The sequence below is a fragment of the Paramisgurnus dabryanus genome, chromosome 6 (genome assembly GCF_030506205.2).
Source record: "Paramisgurnus dabryanus chromosome 6, PD_genome_1.1, whole genome shotgun sequence".
In the NCBI taxonomy this organism is placed as follows: Eukaryota; Metazoa; Chordata; class Actinopteri; order Cypriniformes; family Cobitidae; genus Paramisgurnus; species Paramisgurnus dabryanus.
Genome location: NC_133342.1, coordinates 25,599,419 through 25,621,032, shown reverse-complemented (window position 1 = coordinate 25,621,032; position 21,614 = coordinate 25,599,419). Strand labels below are relative to the sequence as shown.

Here is a 21,614-nt window from a genome sequence, read left to right as displayed (position 1 = left end):
TGTCCACATTGCTGTATTGTTCTTTTTTTTCTTAATATAGCATAACAAAACGTGGTTGGATAAGAAATCTTTGTAATATATTAACCCTTCTTGCACAAGCACATTTCAAAGAACAAAGTCTGAGGGTCGTTTTCATCCGTCAGCGAAATTGGCGCTTTTGTGAACAAACATTCTACAATGAAAGAGGGAACAAACAAGGCAAAGGTACTTATCGGTTTATTTATTTTTTAATCATAAAATAAAACAAAAACAAAATGAGAACATATAGTGCTATCACCGTAAGAGAACCAAAAATTTGTTTACAGCTTTCGAAAGAATGACGATCGTTAAAAACGTATTAAGACAGAAAGATTAAGTAACCATTCTTGAGTGTCAAATAAAGTTGTTCATCAAAAGGGCTCGGTGAGGTTCGACTGAGTTCTTCCCCGGCACCGGCCAACACAGTGTTTCACACAGCATACATACATCAGCAGGACATTATTGCTAAAAACGTCTCATTCCGTCACCATTAAAATATTCTTCTTTTGCTATGTAAGAGATGTGAAACAAATATAAATATCTATATACTGTGCAAACATCAAGTGACTCTGAGAAAATCTAAAGCATTTAACTGAAGCCCCAAGCAAACAAACCCAAAATGTAAAAGCTATAAAAATGACCCAATGAACCAAACGAAAACATTACAGTATGGCAACTGTTAACCTATAAAGTTAAGATCAACATTTCTGATATTTTAGGCCAAACAATACGTTTGAGAGTTTTACGTTATTGTTGATAAAGACCCCTTCCCTTTCTGGAATGCTTTGTGTAACGGCTTATTTTAACTGATTAAACATTGTTAATAAAAGTGCAAGAGACTATAGCTTAACACAACAATGCCTTTAGAAGAAGAACAACAGCCCACAGTGATGGCTGAAGACACAAACATTGAAAATCAATGTGCCTCTAAAGATTTCTTTCACGCAGGATTACTTGTGCTAGGCACTATAATGAAATCTAAATGAAAGTCAATATCATTTCCTAACGGTCACTGAAATAAAGGTGCTTCGATTTCCTTTCTTTCTTTCATTCTTTTTTAAATTGATTCTGTTGATATCAGGTATGTTGATCTGACATAAACATCATACGACATCTGTTCCAGTGTCTACACAATACATGCAAACAGTGAGCGGGACATGTTTCATTGTATGGCTCTCGTTTAGTAAACGTTCGTGCTCCTGTTTCGTCATGTTTCAAAGCAGACCAGAGATAAAGATAAAATTCAAAACATGGTTTGCAACATAAAGAAGCGTCTATGACCCAGGCAGTAATGTTGTTAGTGAATTCCATCTTTCCGACCTCAAAGCTATAACACTTTAACAGACTGAACTACATTTTGATACAGTACTTTGGATAATGTACAGTATATGGATCTTGTTGACAATATACAAATGAGCACCAGTGTTCATTTTGAGCATGTTGTTTTCCTATGAGAAATTGGATAAACCAGATATTTGTGAAACTGGCAGAACTGTTACCAGTACCGAAAAGTGGAACCGCTTGATCTTAGCCTGAGTGCTAATGTTATTTCCACCTTTTTTTTTTTATCTTTTAAATACTGTCCGATTCTTTACAATCATGCAATGACTAAGACTCGTTGAAACCTAAAAGATAAAGTCAAACAAAAGTAACAGGGGCAGGAAGGTAAATGGGGGGAATACTGAAAGAACTGCCTTTATCAGAGGCCACAGGTCTAAAACGGCTCCCCCTTCTGGGGACTGAATGCCACTGCAGGTGATTTCAGATACTGCATCTGTGTGAGCAGTGTGAAGAGAGCCGGTGATCTACCTACAGGAACACACCCATGTCTCAAGTCTCATTCTTTATGAGTCTTTATTTTGTCTCTATTTAGACCAATGTGTCCGAGTACCGTGCGCTCAGAATGTTGATGGGAGAAAAGGCTCCACAGTGTCCAGTCTGTTGGATCTTCACCAGTTCATCAAAGAGTTCCTGTTGAGCGTCATGAAGAAAACCTGACTGCTGCCACCAGATCGAACAGAGGCGAAAAACACCTGCAGGGAAAGAAGTTTCAAAATATTTACTTGCATCTTAAATACCACATATAATAAATAACATACAAACTCTAGATAAGGAGGGCTATACTACAGTAGCTACCCAAATGACGAACCGAATGCATCTTATTGAACACTATAATGCATTGTTTCCCATATAGGGCATCGGGGCCAACATGGGGGCCTAAGCAGATTTCAAAAGGGCCTCAAGATGACTTAAAAAAAAAAAAAAAATTTAAAAAAAAGGGACAAAACCAGCATTAATATAAGCTAAAATAAGCTAAAATTAAAATGTTTTTTTTTTTTGGCCATTTAAGTAGCAAATACACATCTGTCTAGTCAAGTTCTAATTAATTTTATGTGGAAAAAATTAAGTGGGGGCACTTCAAATATTGTTGTGGGCAACTAGGGGGCCTTGAAGTGAAAAAGGTTGGGAACCACTGCTATAATGTATGTTTTGTGAATTTTCAAGCCGTTCAAAGGATCTTCAAAGTAGTTTTGCCCAAGGGTCAAGGTTGGCTTCATAAGTCATTTCCCTGCTGGGAAATATCATAACTACATCATTTGTTTCTAAAAATCATCTTTTCTCTCAGAATTAAGTGTATTTGTAGTCCTGCGTAGGTTCTACGTCGTAGGCTATGCATAGCCAGACGCGTACCTCGCCAAAAATGTAAAAACGCGTCCATTCTATGCTGACTGCAAGCGCTGTTGTCAACTAGAACCCCTCCCTCAGGTCAAAAATTCATCACTTTTTTCATCTGGCACATTTACATTCTGGACTTTGTCCTTTTGTTGATTAATGTGCGTTGTCCCTTTTAAATAAATAAATCAAATCAAAATACGCATTTCCGCTTGCAATGGGAAAAAAACGAGATTCACAAAGAAACTCAAAGATAATTTGGCCTGTACTAGTGACCATCTTAAAAGCGGAGTGTGTGATTTAAAAAAAAAAAACTCTTGGGGAAAAGGGAGTCAGGCGACTACCAAAACACACTACTAATGTGTCTACTAACCAACATCATTGCCTTGGTTGTGTATGTGTGGGGCGGGTCTATCAAATGAAGGCCCAAATTCTATTGGGGTAGGGGCGTATTTGTTTCAAATATCAACATTGGCTTTCAGAGATCATGCACCCCATCTTTAAGATGATGTATGATTCTTGTGAAACAAGAACATTTACTTAGTTTAACAGTCTAACATCTTAAACTTACCAAGAGCATCTTGGAATTTAAACGAATCTAAACTGGTCTAAGCTGTTTTTAATAAGGGATGATAGTACATAAGAGAATTACACAGGAGTGAATGTACAGCAGGCTATTGAAAACTCTAGTGAATGAAGCCGAAGTGTCTTACCTTGTCGTTCCTCTCACAGAGGAACTTAAGTCTCTGAGCTCTCTTGTGCATGAAAACCCCATCCAAATGTCCCGTTTCCACCGAACGGATCTCAATGGCTTTCTCTCCCCAGCCCATGATCTGGTTGGAGTGGATGTAGGCTGCAAAACAGAAAAGTATAGACAATCTTCACTTGAAACAATAAACCTCTTAAAATCATAGGCAACATAACACAGTTCTTGCCATATTTTTTCCTCTACCAGGAGATAGAAACATTAAAGGGGACATATCGTGAAAATCTGACTTTTCCTTGTTTAAGTGCTATAATTGGATCCCCAGTGCTTCTATCAACCTGGAAAACATGTAAAAGATCAAACCCAGTCACTTAGTTTTGGTAAACCATTCTCTGCAAGCATGTGAAAAAAATAGCTCATTAAAATTTGGCTCCCCTTGTGACATCAGAAGGGGATAATACCGTCCCTTAATCTGCACTATCCAACCACAACACTGACATTTAGTGCAGATCAACTCATTTGCATTTAAAAGGACACACCCAAAACGGCACATTTTTGCTCACATCTACAAAGTGGCAATTTAAACATGCTATAATAAATTATCTATATGATATTTTTAAGCTAGAACTTCACATACGTACTCTGTGAACACCAAAGATTTATTTGACATCCTAAAAAAGTCTTGTGAAATGTCCCCTTGATTCGCACAGGCCAGCAAACATTCCTGAATGCTACGATTTACTCTTGACAGTTCTTTCATATCTGCGGTCCTTTCACATATCTGTCAGGGTGATATCTGCTATCACCCTACAAAAACAAGCACACGGTAAATGAGGCTAATGATTAGGCAACGTCTTTGAAAATAGATAACTGTTCACAAGCCCTACTAATAAGCACAACACCCTGCCGAATGCAGACACAAGCACATTCATATTTCAAAGTTAAAGCCAGATCTGAAAGTTATTGAACTTTGGATGAACTACTTTTATTTCCACCCACAAGGCAGAAGCAGTGTGGCAGCCCTTCTGTTAGCTGCGATTCCCTCAATCTCTGCCCGTGTGCTGCTGGGATGAGCTGACACGTACAAACTTTGCTGCTGCGATAGAGGACAGACGGCGATCAGGGCGACTCGCAGTAATATTAATCATTAGAAATACTGCAACATTCCGGTCACATAAATGCCATGGGACTAAATTTTTCCTTAGCCGTAAGTGACTGTTTTTAACCTGACACTTGTTCCAAAGGGCAACATTTTTAAAAGCGAAGCATTTATTAAGTGCTTACTTCAAAGTGTTAAGTTACCTACAAAAAGACCATTTCCAATCCCTTTGAAATATGCCATGGTACTAACCGTAAGACATTGTGCATACATGCTACTCCAAGGTACTTAAAAAAATACTATAAACATCATGAACCATACTTAAAATGTTTTTTGACTCAACTCACCAACAGAAGTGGGCATCTCTCCCCATTGCAAGACAACATCCTTAGTGATTCTACCATAGGTATTGACATAAACACCTTCATCCTCGTAACACAGCAGCATTTCCATGCCATCAGTCTTTGGGAGCACCACGATGGCATGAGGGGTCACAGTGCTCTGAATCTGGGGGGAGAGAGAGACTTGCAAATTAGGCTGCAGTGCACAAAGAGACCTATGAAGGTATATTTGGTGCAAAACAACTGCACACCTGTGACAGTGGAATTTGTATTTGTAGAGATTATCCACACATGTGTATCAGTAAACTTGAAGTCACAGAGGACGAGATGCAAACTTGTAGATTTTTTTCTTTCCCTCAAATACAACACAACAGTTACACATTCACAAATCCTTCAGTGCAGCAGCACAAATCCCATTTTACAAATCACAGATTAAGAAACTCACAAATTCACACTTTTTGCTACAATTGATGCAGTAAATATGGTGCATAACCTACTTGAACGCCTGCATCAAATAATGTGAAGTCACACACAAATTTTGTACATTTGCAAAATCAGTTTGTGCATCTGTGCGATGAGACTTGCATGTGTGTACAATTTATTTTTCACAAATATTTTTTTATTTTTGTAATATTTTCTAGCCCAAACACAAGTACATAAATACAACTGCTTGAATCTGCTGCTACGAGTTTCAAATACTCTTTTTCATGTGCTCTCTCTTCTGCACCAAATATCTCGAGATAAATGGTGCGAAAGTGACTTGTATACCTGTAGGCTTTGGCGAGCACTGTTCAGCACTGCACACCAGGTGGCGCCCCCGACACTCACTGAAGCAGAGTTTATTCATTACCACCAATGTTTCAGCAAAGTAAATCGCCTTTATCAAGGTATTATTTTCACCAAGTGGAGAACAATATAAATGGGAGTGCTAATTATACACACATGAAGGTAATTACATACAATATTCCAATGATTCATTAGTAAACAAAATATAAGTTCCATAAATTTCAAACCATCAATATAAGTAGATTAAAAAATACAAGCAGCAAATACACACATTTTAACTTTAAATAAGATACCAAATGATGTAAGGCCCATTCATTTTTAATATCATAATACCTATAAAAACAACCCAAATCAAAATCTACTTTTAAACCATGTGTGCCAATGTTCACATTTAATATACCTAAAAGGCCTTCTGTCTAAGTAAAAATTGGTCAAACTCACCTCACCTTCTAGATGGAAATTCCCTCTCAATTCCTATATACAATAATGAAGTAATAGGATGATTAAGTTCAACAAAATGCAGTGCTAATAGCAGGTTCATATTTCTGCATATTATTGCACTCTGATGTTTTGCGATGTGTGTTTTATATTCTCTATATGTTTTTCCTACATATGATTTACCACAGTGACATGTTATCAAATAAATAAGCTTGTATTTGTTTGGGGGTGAATCCCAAAGATATTTCCATATCATTAAGATTCTAAATAAAATCATTTGGTCCCTTATATATTATTTTTAGACTTTATATATTACATTTGACCTTAAGGAAGACTTTTCTTCAATGTTAACGGATGATAACTGTCACAAGAAGGCAAGACATGGCAAGATGAGTGGATCCAAATGCAGTTTTTAAGTGTATTAAATCCAAAAAAGGTACAGGAGCACAGGCAAGAACACGAACAGTTACACATAACAGGAAACAACCAACATAAAACAACGGCTGACAAACAGGCAATCAACAGGCAATCAGGGTAATTAAACGTGACAAGAACCAATGACAGAACGGAAACAATTAATTACTATGGAAACAGATGGGCAGTGGGTGGAGTATGAATTAATGTCCATGGCAACAAAAAAAGGGGGCGGGGCAACAAAGGAACAAGAGGGAAATAGGGCAGACACAGACAGGACTCTTGACCTTGGCCGTACCCACCATTGAGGTCCGGACTGTTTTAGTGATCATAGTAAACTACTGATTATGTCTTAATATGTCTTCCAAATGTAAAAATTTTATTACATTCTGTCTTAAAGTCTAAAAAACAGTACAGGTTGAAGTCATTAAAGTTACTTAAATAACAAAAGAAGAGAAAATCACTCACTGGTCCTGATTGTAACTTCGTAAAAAAAGATTAATACAAATTTCATTTTAAATAAATATCTTTTTTTGCCAACAATCCTTGAGCTCTGCTCTTTGAAGTAAGTTGGTTTATTATTGGTTTATTATGCAAGTTCAGCCTTGCATTATGTTTGTATCTTACAGTTAGTATAATGCATGTAATGAATTCAGGGCAAGAAGAATATTTATCTAATATGGGGTAATGTGAAGTATTAAAATAATTACATATCATTTTCTTTCATAGGATATGGACCCCCTAAAGTAGCCTTGGCCACCCCATTTAAATAATTCTAGTTCTGCCACTGCAATATTGATGTTGTATTTCAGCATATTAAGTGTATAATAAGTGTGTGCATATTGTGAATGAATTTAATAAACAAATTCTTGATAGCCTTTGGTTAATTCACTAAACTGATCCTATATTCAGTTAGCCTATGTTTACTTAACTGACAGTGCCCAGGATGGTAACATAATTATTTCAATGTCTTACTAATAAACAACACAATTCTTGCGCATACTGACATGGTTTGAAATCTATAGTTATTCGATTTTTTGGTTTTCTGATGTGTTATAATTCATATATGTAGAGCAGAGAAATAAGATTTTTTTTCCTGGCGTGCATGCCCTAAAAAAATACATATGGACCTCGGTATTTATAAAATCCTGCGTACGGCCCTGCTCACGACAATAAGAATCCACTCTCAATAGTGTATTACGAGCTGTAGTTTTTTTATCGGATCCCTATATAAACAATTACGAGCTATCCACAAGTCTAAAAAGCTGATTTGATTTGGGTTAGCATCCAAAGTAAATGTTAAAAAATCAGAACAACTGTTTATATAATAATAAAAAGAATTTAGTTGTTCAGTAACCCGATTCAAAAAGACAGAAATAATCATCCAAATTAGTATATTAGAAGAAAAAGCATGATTTAAATACACATATTTTTCTTTAAAAAAAAAGGTTATTTTGCAAAAGAAATCACAAACGTTCTTTCCATGGCCCCACCTCCTGTTTGAATTAAAAATTATTCTGAAAAATAAAATAATTTGTTTTATGATATTAAAAATGAATGGGACTTACATCATTTGGTATCTTACTTAAATGTAGGCCTATGTGTGTATTTGCTGCTTGTATTTTTTAATCTACTTATATTGATGGTTTGAAATTTATGAAACTTATATTTTGTTTACTAATGAATCATTGGAGTATTGTATGTAATTACCTTCATGTGTGTATAATTAGCACTCCCATTTATATTGTTCTCCACTTGGTGAAAATAATACCTTGATAAAGGCGATTTACTTTGCTGAAACATTGGTGGTAATGAATAAACTCTGCTTCAGTGAGTGTAGGGGGCGCCACCTGGTGGGCAGTGCTGAACAGTGCTCGCCATAGCCTACAGGTATACAAATCACTTTCGCACCATTTATCTCGAGATATTTGGTGCAGAAGAGAGAGCACATGAAAAAGAGTATTTGAAACTCGTATTCAAGCAGTTGTATTTATCTACTTGTGTTTGGGTTAGAAAATATTAAAAAAATAAAAAAATATTTGTGAAAAATAAATTGTACACACATGCAAGTCTCATCCCACAGATGCACAAACTGATTTTGCAAATGTACAAAATTTGTGTGTGACTTCACATTATTTGATGCAGGCGTTCAAGTAGGTTATGCACCATATTTACTGCATCAATTGTAGCAAAAAATGTGAACTTGTGAGTTTCTTAATCTGTGATTTGTAAAATGGGATTTGTGCAGCTGCACTGAAGGATTTGTGAATGTGTAACTGTTGTGTTGTATTTGAGGGAAAGAAAAAAAATCTACAAGTTTGCATCTCGTCCTCTGCGACTTCAAGTTTACTGATACACATGTGTGGATAATCTCTACAAATACAAATTCCACTGTCACAGGTGTGCATTTGTTTTGCACCAAATATACCTTCATAGAGACCATTAGGGGGCAATATACTGACTTTTTATCAAAAGGAAAATCATTGTACAGTGCAATGTGACTTATATTACAACTACTTTCATCTAGACAAAGATAAAGCTCAGGGCACAAAGCCCATCTTAGATTAAAATGAATTTTAATAAAAGCTCCAGCTGGACTGATGCATTAAATTATTAGGGAATTATCACAGCAAAGGTTTTGCATTAATGACCTCTGAGAACTCAGTATGGATAACTTGCCTTTATTACCAAGCAACTTTTCTTTTATATTTCTTTTCAAACTTGCAAATCATTATCAATAACCTGGCTACACAACAATATTTGAATGCTTCGACAAATGGAGTTTAAAGATAAGCTTATATGCTTCTTTCAAGGCTCCTAAAAATCATCCTCACACCTTTTCACACTTGCAGGTGCCATCAGGGGAACAGAATGTGTGTAGGCACATGTTGTTTCACCAAGATTAGACTATAAACCCCCAAGAGCCACATCATCAGGGGAACCTGAACCAATCAAGGCGAGGTTGCTCACGATCAGCTCCCCTACCCAGAAGCACAAATTGTGTTTTTACAGATGCCAAACCACAGCACGATGGTAGGCGCTTTTATCAGAAGTGACCTGCAGCGTGTGCAAAGTTATCCGTTTAATGTACATGTACATTTTCTGGGAAATCAAAACCCGTTTAGGTTAACTAGGAAAATCTACATAAAAAATCTAATCTTTCAAAATGTTACTAATTACATTATATACACTGTTCAATTCACATATTCGACAGCCAAACTATACACTTACATGTGAGGGTATGTAAATGTCATATGGGTTTCCAGAATCCACATCTATCACATGAAAGCCCACACTAGAGCCGTAGATGACCTTTAACCTCTGACCCTCTTCAACAGTCAAGTCAACCAGCTGAGGCTTGTGCTGCAGTTCTGTGAAAGACTGAAAGAGAGATCAGCAGAATGGCTCAGTTAAGGAGATGAGTTGTTAGGAAGTATTAAAAAGAAAGTAAGTGCATGCAAACAGCCCTTATATGCTAGAAAGACTTCACTTTATATACAAATGATTTTATTTACAATAGGCTTGATGCCTAGCTGCACTACTTCCTGAACTTCAGCCAGCTCCTTGTTTCCTGTCTGCCATTATTGGACAAACTGATTAATCCAGGTGTGTCTGATTATTGTTGTTGTGACTACTGAGGTCAGGCACACCTGGATTAATCAGTTTGTTTGTGACTACTGAGGTCAGGCACACCTGGATTAATCAGTTTGTCCAATAATGGCAGACAGGAAACAAGGAGCTGGCTGAAGTTCAGGAAGTAGTGCAGCGGGGCATAAAGCCTATTACATGCTTTTATAGAAATACAAAGAGAAAGACAGGTGGATAGATGTAAGATAAAAAGACAGTTCTAGTTTTATATGATGGGTCTCATTTATCATATTAATTGACTAAACGTCTCAGTCAAAATGAAAGTATATACGGTTTTATTAGATTTTAATTCAAAATTTTTATGGAGGACGATATAATTTGCAATAATCCCACATGAGGTGTTCAGATGCAAAACCCTCTAAGTGCGTCTTACATGTTTCTTTAACATTTTAAATGCAAATCTAAATGTTATTATTCAGAAATGTCTTATTTTCGCAAATGTCACTTTAGTCATTTCATTGGTGTTTAATCAATTTGCTGCAAACTAATTACTTTTCAGCTAAAACATGTTTTAAAAAGGAATTTTTTTTAAGTACAAGACATAGTAAACACATGCAAAATTACTAAAGATGCAAATAGAAACATTACAAATGATGAAAGTCAGAATTTAAAGTGTAGAAATACAAAACTAAAACAGACAATAGGGGGCGCTGTGATGCATGTGGCTGTCACATTTAGGTAAAATTCAAGACTCACAGAGTCATTTCACAAGTATCTTCTGTGCACTTTGCTAAAAAATTGACGTTGTGTTAACGGACTTTGCCAACAAAGTGATATTTCTGAATAGTCTAAAGCTGGGATCAAGTAGATTTGATACGAGAGTATTTGATGAACATATGACGAGTTTGGTTTCAATAAACCATTTTTACTAATTTGGGTAAAAATTTTATTTTCTGTTACAAACTTTCACATAGCATCTTAAGGTTATAATAACATAAAAAATTCAAATCCATAATTTGATTTTTCAAAGATTTATTATAAAAACAGGTTATTTTCACAAAATGCAATAAATCTATTGAATCAATATATAAATGTGCATTCATCTTCGTCATGTTATATTTATTTAGTTGACTAGTGGTATACACTGATAAAAAATAAATATTATTGGCATTAATCAAAACAATTACTTTGGCATATTAAGAACACTGTCATTGCTGGACGTCGTCGCTGAACTCGATCGGCTGTAAAATGTTTTGGTCCTGCTCGATTTTCGTTGACTTTGAGTAAAATAATAAAATGTTTTTCATAAGATCCCCTGGGGTCAATGTGTTAGCATGACAGAAGCTTGATACTGTCGTGTGAGAAACAAGCAGCAACCGGCCTTTTACCTTCGCCCGAGTTCCTCTCACGTCAATTATTCGATTTTGCATTTCTTCCCCACCACAACTTTATCAAAGCCATCAAAATAACTATTTTGTTTTTGTTTGTTTGTAGATGAGGAAAACTAGGATTCAGTGTGTATTCAAAGCGCTGCCATTATTGTTTACAATGCCTGGAATGGTGCACTGTGATTGGTTAAGCTGATTTATTGCATTCTGCAGAGAAGGAGGACTGGCGTTTGTTGCGGTTTGAAAGAAGGGAGAAAAGATGACAGAATAACACAACGGATATCGTATTTTGCATATAATGAAGACTTGACTTTTTAATACTGACCTGATACAATACTGATTGGTGGTAACTATTATTTTTTGTCGCATTTTGGAAACAAACTCTTCATATAATAAATGCAGAGAGCATTCGGTTAATATTATTATATCATTTTTGATGAAGGTGTCGTTAAGTAGCTTTTGCATCTGAGCTCTTCATATATTGTATTCTATATATTAATAATTCTTCCATTTTCTGTGGTTTCTATTCTTTCTTTTTAAAGCTGCTCTGAAACAATCCAACATTGTAAAAAGCGACAGAGAGAGAGAGAGAGAGAGAGAGAGAGAGAGAGAGAGAGAGAGAGAGAAAGAAAGAAAAAGTGAGATATAAAAATACAGTGATACCTTGAAAGCCATGAATTTATGGTATGGCTTGGGGGCCCATGCATAAATCTCTACAGCGTTTTTCAGTGCGATCACCAGGAATTTGATTCTCTCATATTTCACTGAAAACAAAGTAAAGTTTTTCAGTCAACTGCGTTGTATTTATACAGTAAGCAGACTGTCCCATGAGTCGCTTCAAGGTAGTCGATTAAAAACTTCAAAAACAAAACAATTCAGAGTACAAGCTACTTAGACATAAATTATGTACTATATATATGAGATATTGTGCGAAGAGATCAGAAAGTACCCTCATTTATAAATGAAAGAGTACAAAGCTGTTTATATATCTTTATGTCGTCACCTCTTTAGACTTGCACAACTGCTCATTTCGAACCCCTGTAGGCCAGGAGTGGTATTGCATGCGTCCAACACCAATGTACGCGCTTGAGTCAAATTGAATACGCTTTGCATTAGACTGTACGCCAGTATACGTGTCAAAAATTAACTACGCTACCAAAATTTAGTGTGAAGATATGAGATGCCATAAAGGATCTGTGAGAGTCTGTGCAAGCTTAAATTATGTTAACATAACAATACGACTAATTAAAAAACAACAGTGATATGTCAACGCAATAATTACAATATTTAAATCAAAACAGTGCTCTTATTGGAGGCCTCGACTTTAAAAACGTGTTCACTTACCAACTTTATAGTGTATGCAGCCTTCCAGATCACCGACAGTAATCCAGCCCTGTTTTTTCTCTACCTCCGGGTCATTGTGCAGTATTCTGTTTCTCAGCCATGACAAATAGTAGACGCGTAGCTTGTTTTTCTTCCCTAAAAAATACCAGCGAGATGGCTGAAACGATCGTAAAACATAATGCCTGTCCCCAGAAGACACACAAGTGCTGCCACCAGACTTTAAAAATCTATACTTAAATTTAATCTGACTGCGGTACATGACACGGAAATACTGTTTGATGACCCTGTCAAGCTTTAAGACAAACCTGATATGGTGACCAGGACGTTTAGACCCTCCAGCACTTCCATCTGCTGGAAGCGCCGACGAGTGATGAGGTTATAGACCTTCCCCTGACCGCTTCGGTCTAGCAGCATTAGGCCGTTCTCGGTCCCCACCAACAGGTTCACCCCTGTGCAAATACAAGCTTTAACACTATGCAACCTGACACAGCTGCTTCAAACAAGAATTATGGTTACGACCACAGGCAATTGAATGAAGAATTGCTCTGAAAACTAAAGCAGAGTATGTACCCCACAGAGCAGCACACAGGATCTCCGAGTTGAAGCGTTTCTTGTATTTGCGGATCTCTGGTGTGTCGCTGTGGGGTCTGATGTTGGTGGGGTTGACGTTGACCACAGAGATCTTGCGAGCTTCGTTTAGTTTGGCTTGCTCCTGGCGTAAAAGCTCATTCGCAAACATAGCTGGAAAGGTGAGAAGACATGGGTAAATATTAGGGGTGCACCGATATATCGGCAGATGATGCTTGCTATGGCTTTTCAATGAATTACGGTAAAAAATGCCGTTACATCCAAAAGCCAGAGGGCGCTCTCGTGCAGAAAACCAATATTGTAGACCAAGAACCATACACACGCAGCTCCAGGAAATGACTTAAGGATATATTTATATTGCAGTTCTTCAAACCTTTTTGGGTATTTTCATGATAATAAAGAATATTTATAATGATTATGTTTGACGATTGCTTTTTCAAATGCATGTTTTAAAGGCACACAAGGCAAGTCTGAGTATTATCTCTCTACTAGCTCCCCCTAGTGTCTGGGAGTAAATGCGTTCTATATCTAAGACTATACGAGACTGAAGGACACCGGGTCGGATACAGCGAACTTGCAAGTGGGGTATTCTTCCTGCAGACGGTAGGGGCGGGCGAGAGAGTCTTCATTCGTCATGTAATGAGTCATTTAACCATATACCGACTTACGAAGATGATTTATTAACATAAAAATGCTGCCTTGTGTCCCTTTAAACGACTCAAACTAACACTGATTTCAGATCGATAAGGACTTACTGATCAAAAGCCGTAGTACATGAAATAGCTGTGAATAAAATTTAAGTTTAAGGCCTATTTATCCAAAGTAAACAACTATTTAAATAATCCTGCCTTAACTTAATGTATGCAGGGATTGATAAAACGATTAGGTTGTTTATGGGTTTGTTTACTTACCGGCTGCTGAGCTTTCGTCATTGTCGTCTGTGGGGGAGGTCTGATACACGCGAGGGTCCACAAAAGGAGTGAAGGAAGCTTTCGATCCACCGCCAAGACCAAACTGATAAAACAACAAAGAACCTTATCAGCCTTAGTGGGAAGATTAACAGCGGGCAAGCAAAAAAAAAAAACTGTCTGGGTTTGTGGCTAAAAGGACAAAAGAAACACAAATCATGTGTTTGAATAACAGAAAAGACAGAACAATGGAGGCAACTATGACTCATCAGGCAATTTAAGTCAAGCTACATATTTTATAAAAATACACCCGTCATCTAGATAGAGAAAAATTAGACTTGGAGATTTATTCAAATGTATTATTGGGATGATATCTGACACTATTGATAAATACTAGACAGCTTTCTATAACATTATATATCATGATTAATCTGCAGTCAGATAGTTTTGTATTAATGTATAACGCTATATTTGCATGTTGTTCTCATATCCTACGCTTTTTGTTTAATGTCTCTTGTAGCACTCTGTGGTCTCACATAAACAAACAACTTAGGGAGTGTGCGCATTAACCACAGCTGTTTTGTCTCTCATCGTGTTATCTACCTCATCCATAGAGTCCAGGTCCTGGGAATTGAGTCCAGTTGGAGTTCCTGATGGTGAGTGGCTTTGCTGCAACAGGTCTGGAAGATTCCCATGACCTGCGAAACCATTGCTCTCGCCGTGACCCAAACGTTGCCTTTCATTTGTCTATACAAAGGATCAAAAGAGTTAAAAATGGAAGCTTGTTAATTCAGTATTGAACGATGTGCGTGTATATGAAACAATATATACCTTATTAGGACAGGGGTACTGTATATATGTTGTTCCCCTGTCTATACTGAAATGATTGTGTATAGTGTATTTACTGAAAGTGATGTACGCATACTTGACAACGCATAGTGAACACACGCATTGCAAGCCGTGACCACGCACACAACCGGAGCAGTGGGCAGCTATCCCAGTGCTCGGAGAGAAATTAGGGTAAGGTGCTTTGCTCAAGGTCACCACAGTTGCAACCCGCCGGCAGTGAGACTCGAACCGGCAACAAGTCTGACTTTCTAACCACTAGGTTATCATAAAAATACCTGAAACAATCCGAAGAACAGCGATATAAATATTCCTTTAGACATTTACACGATTAATCGTCACAGCCCTAGTTTTCAACCTTAAACTCCAACGGCATTTACAAAAACACCTTTGAAAGTGCATGGTTTTAAAAATAATGCCTCGTTGTCTCCATGTAAACTACTGTACACAACTGCAAAATATACTGATTATATAAACATTTCTCTAAGAAAAACTTTACAAAATGTGTGTATTAATGTTGGAGAATCTGTGTAAATGTGGATCCTCTTAAAATGTATTGTACGTGAGTTTTTTCAAAAATGCAAATACATTTTTCTGTGTTTTACTACACCGTTGCCATGTAAACGTAGCCTAACGTGGCATAGACACTTACCTCTCTCCTTCTCAGAGTGCCGTCTTCAGATTCATCGTTGTAGGAATCACCAAAAGAATCATCATGAGTGCTTGTGAAAGACTCATTATTCCCCTGAACAGAGGGCCTGGAGGAGACGAGCCAAGCAACATGTTTATTTTTGGCTTTTTAGCAACTTTGATTAGGTAGTGGAAAGTACAGGTTGACTGATTTACTATATTTGCTAGCCAATAAAAATTGGCTACGAATTGCATTTTTTAAATAGGAAATCACTATTATCAGTCAAATCTCTATTATAAAAAGCAAATAAAAATAAAGAGGGGGTAATGGGATCAAGGATTGACACAAACCAGATTCAAACTTCAACCCCCTCATGAACACCATATCTAAATAAGTCCCAGCATGTTTGTATCCCAGGAAAACAATGAATTTTAAGGAGGACTGGAGGCATGTGTTCTTACATGATTCTGGGAATGTCGCTGACCGGTACCGTGCCATCATGCCCCACATTCTCACCATCCTCATCCTCACTACTCTCAGAGTCCTCACTTGAGGACGAGTAGTCGGTGAGTTTGAGAGGCGGTCGATTGATCTCATCTATTCGTAGTTCCCTCAATTCTTTAGCAAGTGCAGTCAGATCCTGAAAGAGAGATTAGTGATAAGAGTCATTAAAGCTATAACAAATAAAAAGTAAATCTCATTAAGCAGGTCCATAATCTTTATTAAAAAAATAAAAAAAGAGATTTAATTACAAAGATAAGACAAATATGCTCGGTTTGGTGTCTCAGCCAAGTCAATGGTAAAATCTGAGTATTTCTGGGCACCAAAAGTGACCGGCAAACAATCTTTAAAGTTATTTTCTTTTAGCAGAGTAATGTGATTGTTGCAAATAAAAAAGATATAACAAAAAAGTCCTCTCCCACACAATTAAATATGCTAATAATGTCCCCGCCAGCATAGAAAATGAAGAACGCTCAACACTAAAAATACATTCAGTGCATTTTGGAGCTCTCATGCAAAGGTCATCTGTAATCAGTTCACATTTAAACCATAATCTCAGCTCTTGGCCTAAAACAAGGATGCCCTCTCATGAACTTCAGTTGCTATGGAAACAGCGAGGCTGCCAACAAGTGCCTGGGGTTATTTGTGTTTGAACACTACAATCTGTGCCAAATGGGGGGTGGTAGACAGCCCCCCATACACAGAGAGAGTCTATTGACAAAGCCACTGGGCAATCCAGCTTGGTGAGAAAGTTTAGGGGGTGAAAGAGAACAAGGTTTTCTCAAGTCAGCACTGCTATTGAGATTAGCAGACAAGCATTCCCACAGTCCTCTGCCAAGCAACCTTTAGAGTGAGGACGGACAGAAAGATGGATGACAATGTCACCGAGCTTTACTCTGGCTTTACAGCCGTGATTAAAGTTCTGGTGACAAGTTGGATAAAGAGGACAGAGAGAGAGAAAAATACAGAAAAGAGTTTTGCAGAAAGAGAGAACTGGAGCTGGTTAATGCAGATTTGTAGGTCATACAGCTAATTATGTAGACAGCTCTAGTTCCCCGTTTAAACATGCATCATGCCATAGACATACTCTAGTTTTCAAACACCCATAAAATACAGTATCATCCCTTAAATTTTTTACTTATTTTGCTTCTTCATGAAGGGGATATTTAGGAGGTCTTTCTTGATATTTCTGCTTTCTTAAATTGCACTTCTGCATCCTGTTTGGTTATTTAATTCAAATTACATTCAGATTAATGAACGGAATAAAAGGTTAATGTGAATAGAACTGACAATGCATAAAACTGAAAAGTCTGGGCTTACTGGCTTAATATGTTCACAAAAGAAATACTTTAAAAAGAGGGGTCTAAAGCTATTTCATGCATTCTGACTTATCACTGTTAAAGGAACACGCCCACATTTTGGGAATTTAGCTTATTCACCGTATCCCCCAGAGTAAGATAAGTCCATACATACCTTTCTCATCTCTGTGCGTGCTGTAACTCCGTCTGACGCAAGATTATTTTAGCACAAAGACTGGAAGTGAATGGCTCCAGCTAGCACACTACTCCCAATAAGTGACAAAACAACGCAAACATTTTCCTATTTATGTGTTGTGATTTGTATAGTCACAGCGTGTACAAATAACAACCTCATATGAGACACAGCCATCTTTTAACCGTATACATACTGGGAACTATATTCTCAGAAGGCGAAGCACTGCTAACGTTACTTGGGCGAGCAGAGAGTTCGGTCAGAGTTGTGAAAATCACTCCGCCCAAGTAGCAGTGCTTTGCCTTCTGAGAATATAGTTCCCAGCATGTATACGGTTTAAAGATGGCTGTGTCTCATATGACCTTGTTATTTGTACACGGTGTGACAATACAAATCACAACACATAAATAGGAAAATGTTTCGCTATTTTGTCACTTATTGGGAGCAGTTTGCTAGCTGGAGCCATTCAGTCTTTGTGCTAAGCTAAGCTAGCGGGGGCTGCGTCAGACAGAGTTACAGCACTCACGGAGATGAGAAAGGTATGTATGGACTTATCTAACTCTGGGGGATGCTGCGAATAAGCTAAATTCACAAAATGTGGGCGTGTTCCTTTTAAGAGTTGGATTCTTCATGCCAAACATAGGCTTAGTATCAAAAAAGCACTTTGCCAGGGTTCGTACAAGTTTTCGAATGTTTTTATCGAACATGAGAGATTAATACGTAACAATCTTGGTTTATTTCTTTTATAGGTAATTTTAGTGGTGGAAGTACAGTTTAAGTCCTTATAAAGCGCACACACACACCAATCAAGAGCCGACATGAAACCAACGTCACCAAAGATGTGTGTTTTTGTTCGTAAGGGAAATTTAAGCTTGTTCAGCCTTCCAATGAACACAGCATTATGGAAACAATAGATATAGTTTGTTTATCTGGGGTAGCAGCGGAGTTGTGCAAATGTGTGTGTTTAAAAATGGATTTCGTTGAATTTGGCGTTCCCAACCGGGTCATGAGTCACAGACTCATAAGTAAAACAGCATCAGATGTCTGCGTTTTGTTGGCAATTGTTGTGTAAGTGCATATAATCTAACTGACACGAACATGTAGTGAATCATAAGTTGTGCAGGGATAGTTGTATAATGTTTTGCGTGTATTTCTTGTTCGTGACTCACTCCGCCCGCGGTACGCCTCCAGGGGCTCAGATTTTTCCCTGGAAAGTTGAAGTAGACCTGATCTGTCTTTAAAACATCTAAATGATAAAACTAAAGACTCTTTGGAAATATGAAGGATGCAATACTACTCTATAAATACTCAAGATTAACATGAGATTTGTGTGTTATGTGACCTTTGAACAATACAACTATTAACATATAAAAGGTTGTTTTAAGGCCAAAACTTAATCCAAACAAATTAAAGGCCTAAAGCAAATTCCAGGTACGCAAGACAATACGTTTAATAAGTTGAAACTTGAGACAGTAACCATAGAATAGTGAGAAATGTTAAAGGGTAAGAACATACCGCTGGTCGATTTGGTTTGTTCGGTTCTTTGACTTCATCCTGACTGGGCTTTGGGGTCTCTTGTGATGGAGCTGGAGATCCGCCTGATTTACCAGAGCCTGGAAAACACATATGCAATGGTAAACCAAACTGTTTATGATTGGTGGGAACCAAATATATACATAAACATGTTCACTGAAAAACCCATAAGGAATAATTGAATTGACTCCTAATAGATTCTACCAAAAAATTATATTTTTGAATGGCCGTGATTAAACAGATTTGAAATATTTGATGAAAGTAAAATATGTGCAGAGAGATTTCTGTCAATATCACCATCGAATTTTTAACGGATGTGGCATTTAATAGCTTTTGCATCTAAGCTCCCTAATTACTATTATAACAAATTCATAAAAACATTTTTAACATTTATGACACCATATAGGCGAAGAAACTATGTTTAAGAAAGACAGATTGCTTTAAACAGTAGGGGAGAGCGTGGCACAACCTAACGCTATTTGGTTTTGGCTCAATCATTCAAGAAATATTTGAGTTTGATTTATAAAATGTTTATACAAGCAACACACACATCTCTGCTACAAATAAACATTTGAAGTTTGTTTCCATTACTTACAATTCTTGGACAATTACACCAAACATGACAAAAGTGCAAACGTTACAACTTACCCCATAGGTAGGGGTAAGTTGTAACACTAAATATTTAATTACTATTTTGTCTCTATACTTGAAGTGGATTTGTTTATATCTGTCTATAATAAACAAGTATCTACACTATTCATCCCTTATCTAACCATAGTTCAATTATAAATGGATACACATTTCTAAATATGTGAGAAAAAGCAGCACAATTATGACAAATTTTTTTACATGTGACCCAGTCTGTAAAAGCCATAGTAAAGTCTCAACATCAATTTCAGAGATAATGAGCATCAAAGTCTTATTTTAGCCATTAATTTCATTATGATTTCAATCTTTGACGTGACCTTATTCAATCAATATTAAAGATATGAACAAAAATAAATACGACTCACGATTTTTGATAAGACAGGCACATTTATTTTGTTGGCAGCCCGCAATCATTAGTGTGAAGCCTATTTAAAACAACGACAAGAATTACGCTAACGTTAGCTGTTTTCATATCATAAGTGCTGAGGGGTTAGTTTTAACCCAGCGTTATACAATTAACCCCGCTGGCTGAAAATATTTTCAAACCTAGCAAAAAGTTGCATTATACATTTCTAATTATTTGCAAGAGATCGTCTTTTGGCAGTGTGAAAACAATATGGAAAAAACTAATCACTCAACCTTGTTCAACAATGTAAACGGTCTGTGTTACAACTAACTCCGCGTTTTTGCCCCGCGCACCCCTATAATAATAAAAAAAGTCTTGCAGAGCAATTTTCGACCTATAAAAATATCGGCATGACTGGACCAGAATATCTAAATATGTAAATCAGGGAACTAATGCCTCCACCATGTCATACTCTACATCAGCTCTCTCTCTGGAGAATGAGCACAGCACTGCACATCTGACAGGTGAACAGAGTGGAACAAGAGCTGAAGGATTTCAGCAGAAATAACCAGGATGGAGTGAGATGCTGGCAGCTTCAGTCCCACAGAGGATGTCAGATTGAGGCATGCCGGGACAACCCCGACAGCACCAGTCACTCACAACACACCACGACCACCCAAATGGAGTATACTCCAAATAAACATATCCTTTTATAGTGATGACTAAGGTTCTTGAAGGTTGGATAGCTGACAATCAACCTTTTCTGAAAATTGACTAATTATCCTTTGACTGAACATAAACTTTACTCTGTATGAAGGGGCTGAAGGCCCTTACCTCTAGGCAGGTTCCTCTCACTGGATCCAGGATGGGAGCCGGCCTGAGAGCTGGGTGTGCTGGAACTAGATGAGCTGTTGCTGCTGGTTCTCGCCAGAGCCACATCCAGAGACATTTCTGTTCTTCTCAAATCTGGATTACTGCACAGATCAACATGAAAAGATGAAGCACCAACACAGAGCGACACTAACACCATGCGATTTGGCAGAGAACTGACCTGGTACGCGTTAGCTGAGAGGCCGCTCTCCCCACACCACCCAAGTCTCCATTCCCAGGAGAGGTCTTCCTCACCAAAGCTGGGGAGATAGAGGTGGTCCGCTGAGGCACCTGGGTATTACCGGACAACTTTAATCAAAAGCACAAATGACCAAATGTCAGAGAGACAGAGGATCAAAGAATGATCTCAAATATCTGTTCATCTCCACAACAAAAACAAAAAACAAAGACTGAAAGCACAATGCATTTTCAATGTATTCTCTTCATCTAAAAAATG

General features: G+C 37.4%; 1 protein-coding gene across 8 annotated transcripts in view; it reads right to left on the bottom strand.

Moving 5' to 3' along the window:
* Positions 1 to 198: 198 nt before the first annotated feature.
* tnika (TRAF2 and NCK interacting kinase a) overlaps positions 199 to 21,614 on the bottom strand; it is a 99,793-nt gene continuing 78,377 nt past the window's right edge. For 4 of the 8 annotated variants that reach the window (XM_065276335.1, XM_065276338.1, XM_065276337.1 and 1 more), the window contains 15 exons: positions 21,339 to 21,466; positions 21,122 to 21,261; positions 19,276 to 19,373; positions 16,230 to 16,408; positions 15,790 to 15,895; positions 14,895 to 15,038; positions 14,295 to 14,397; positions 13,366 to 13,536; positions 13,101 to 13,244; positions 12,796 to 12,930; positions 12,115 to 12,215; positions 9,707 to 9,856; positions 4,844 to 5,003; positions 3,405 to 3,544; positions 199 to 2,051 (listed from right to left, as the gene is read on the bottom strand). In XM_065276335.1, the coding sequence (XP_065132407.1) occupies positions 1,968 to 2,051; positions 3,405 to 3,544; positions 4,844 to 5,003; positions 9,707 to 9,856; positions 12,115 to 12,215; positions 12,796 to 12,930; positions 13,101 to 13,244; positions 13,366 to 13,536; positions 14,295 to 14,397; positions 14,895 to 15,038; positions 15,790 to 15,895; positions 16,230 to 16,408; positions 19,276 to 19,373; positions 21,122 to 21,261; positions 21,339 to 21,466 (1,983 nt within the window). In that variant the 3' untranslated portion in view covers positions 199 to 1,967. Of the gene's footprint in view, positions 2,052 to 3,404; positions 3,545 to 4,843; positions 5,004 to 9,317; positions 9,457 to 9,706; positions 9,857 to 12,114; positions 12,216 to 12,795; positions 12,931 to 13,100; positions 13,245 to 13,365; positions 13,537 to 14,294; positions 14,398 to 14,894; positions 15,039 to 15,789; positions 15,896 to 16,229; positions 16,409 to 19,275; positions 19,374 to 21,121; positions 21,262 to 21,338; positions 21,467 to 21,614 lie in introns of those variants that run through there. The other 4 variants (XM_065276336.1, XM_065276339.1, XM_065276344.1 and 1 more) reach the window with 2 other exon arrangements.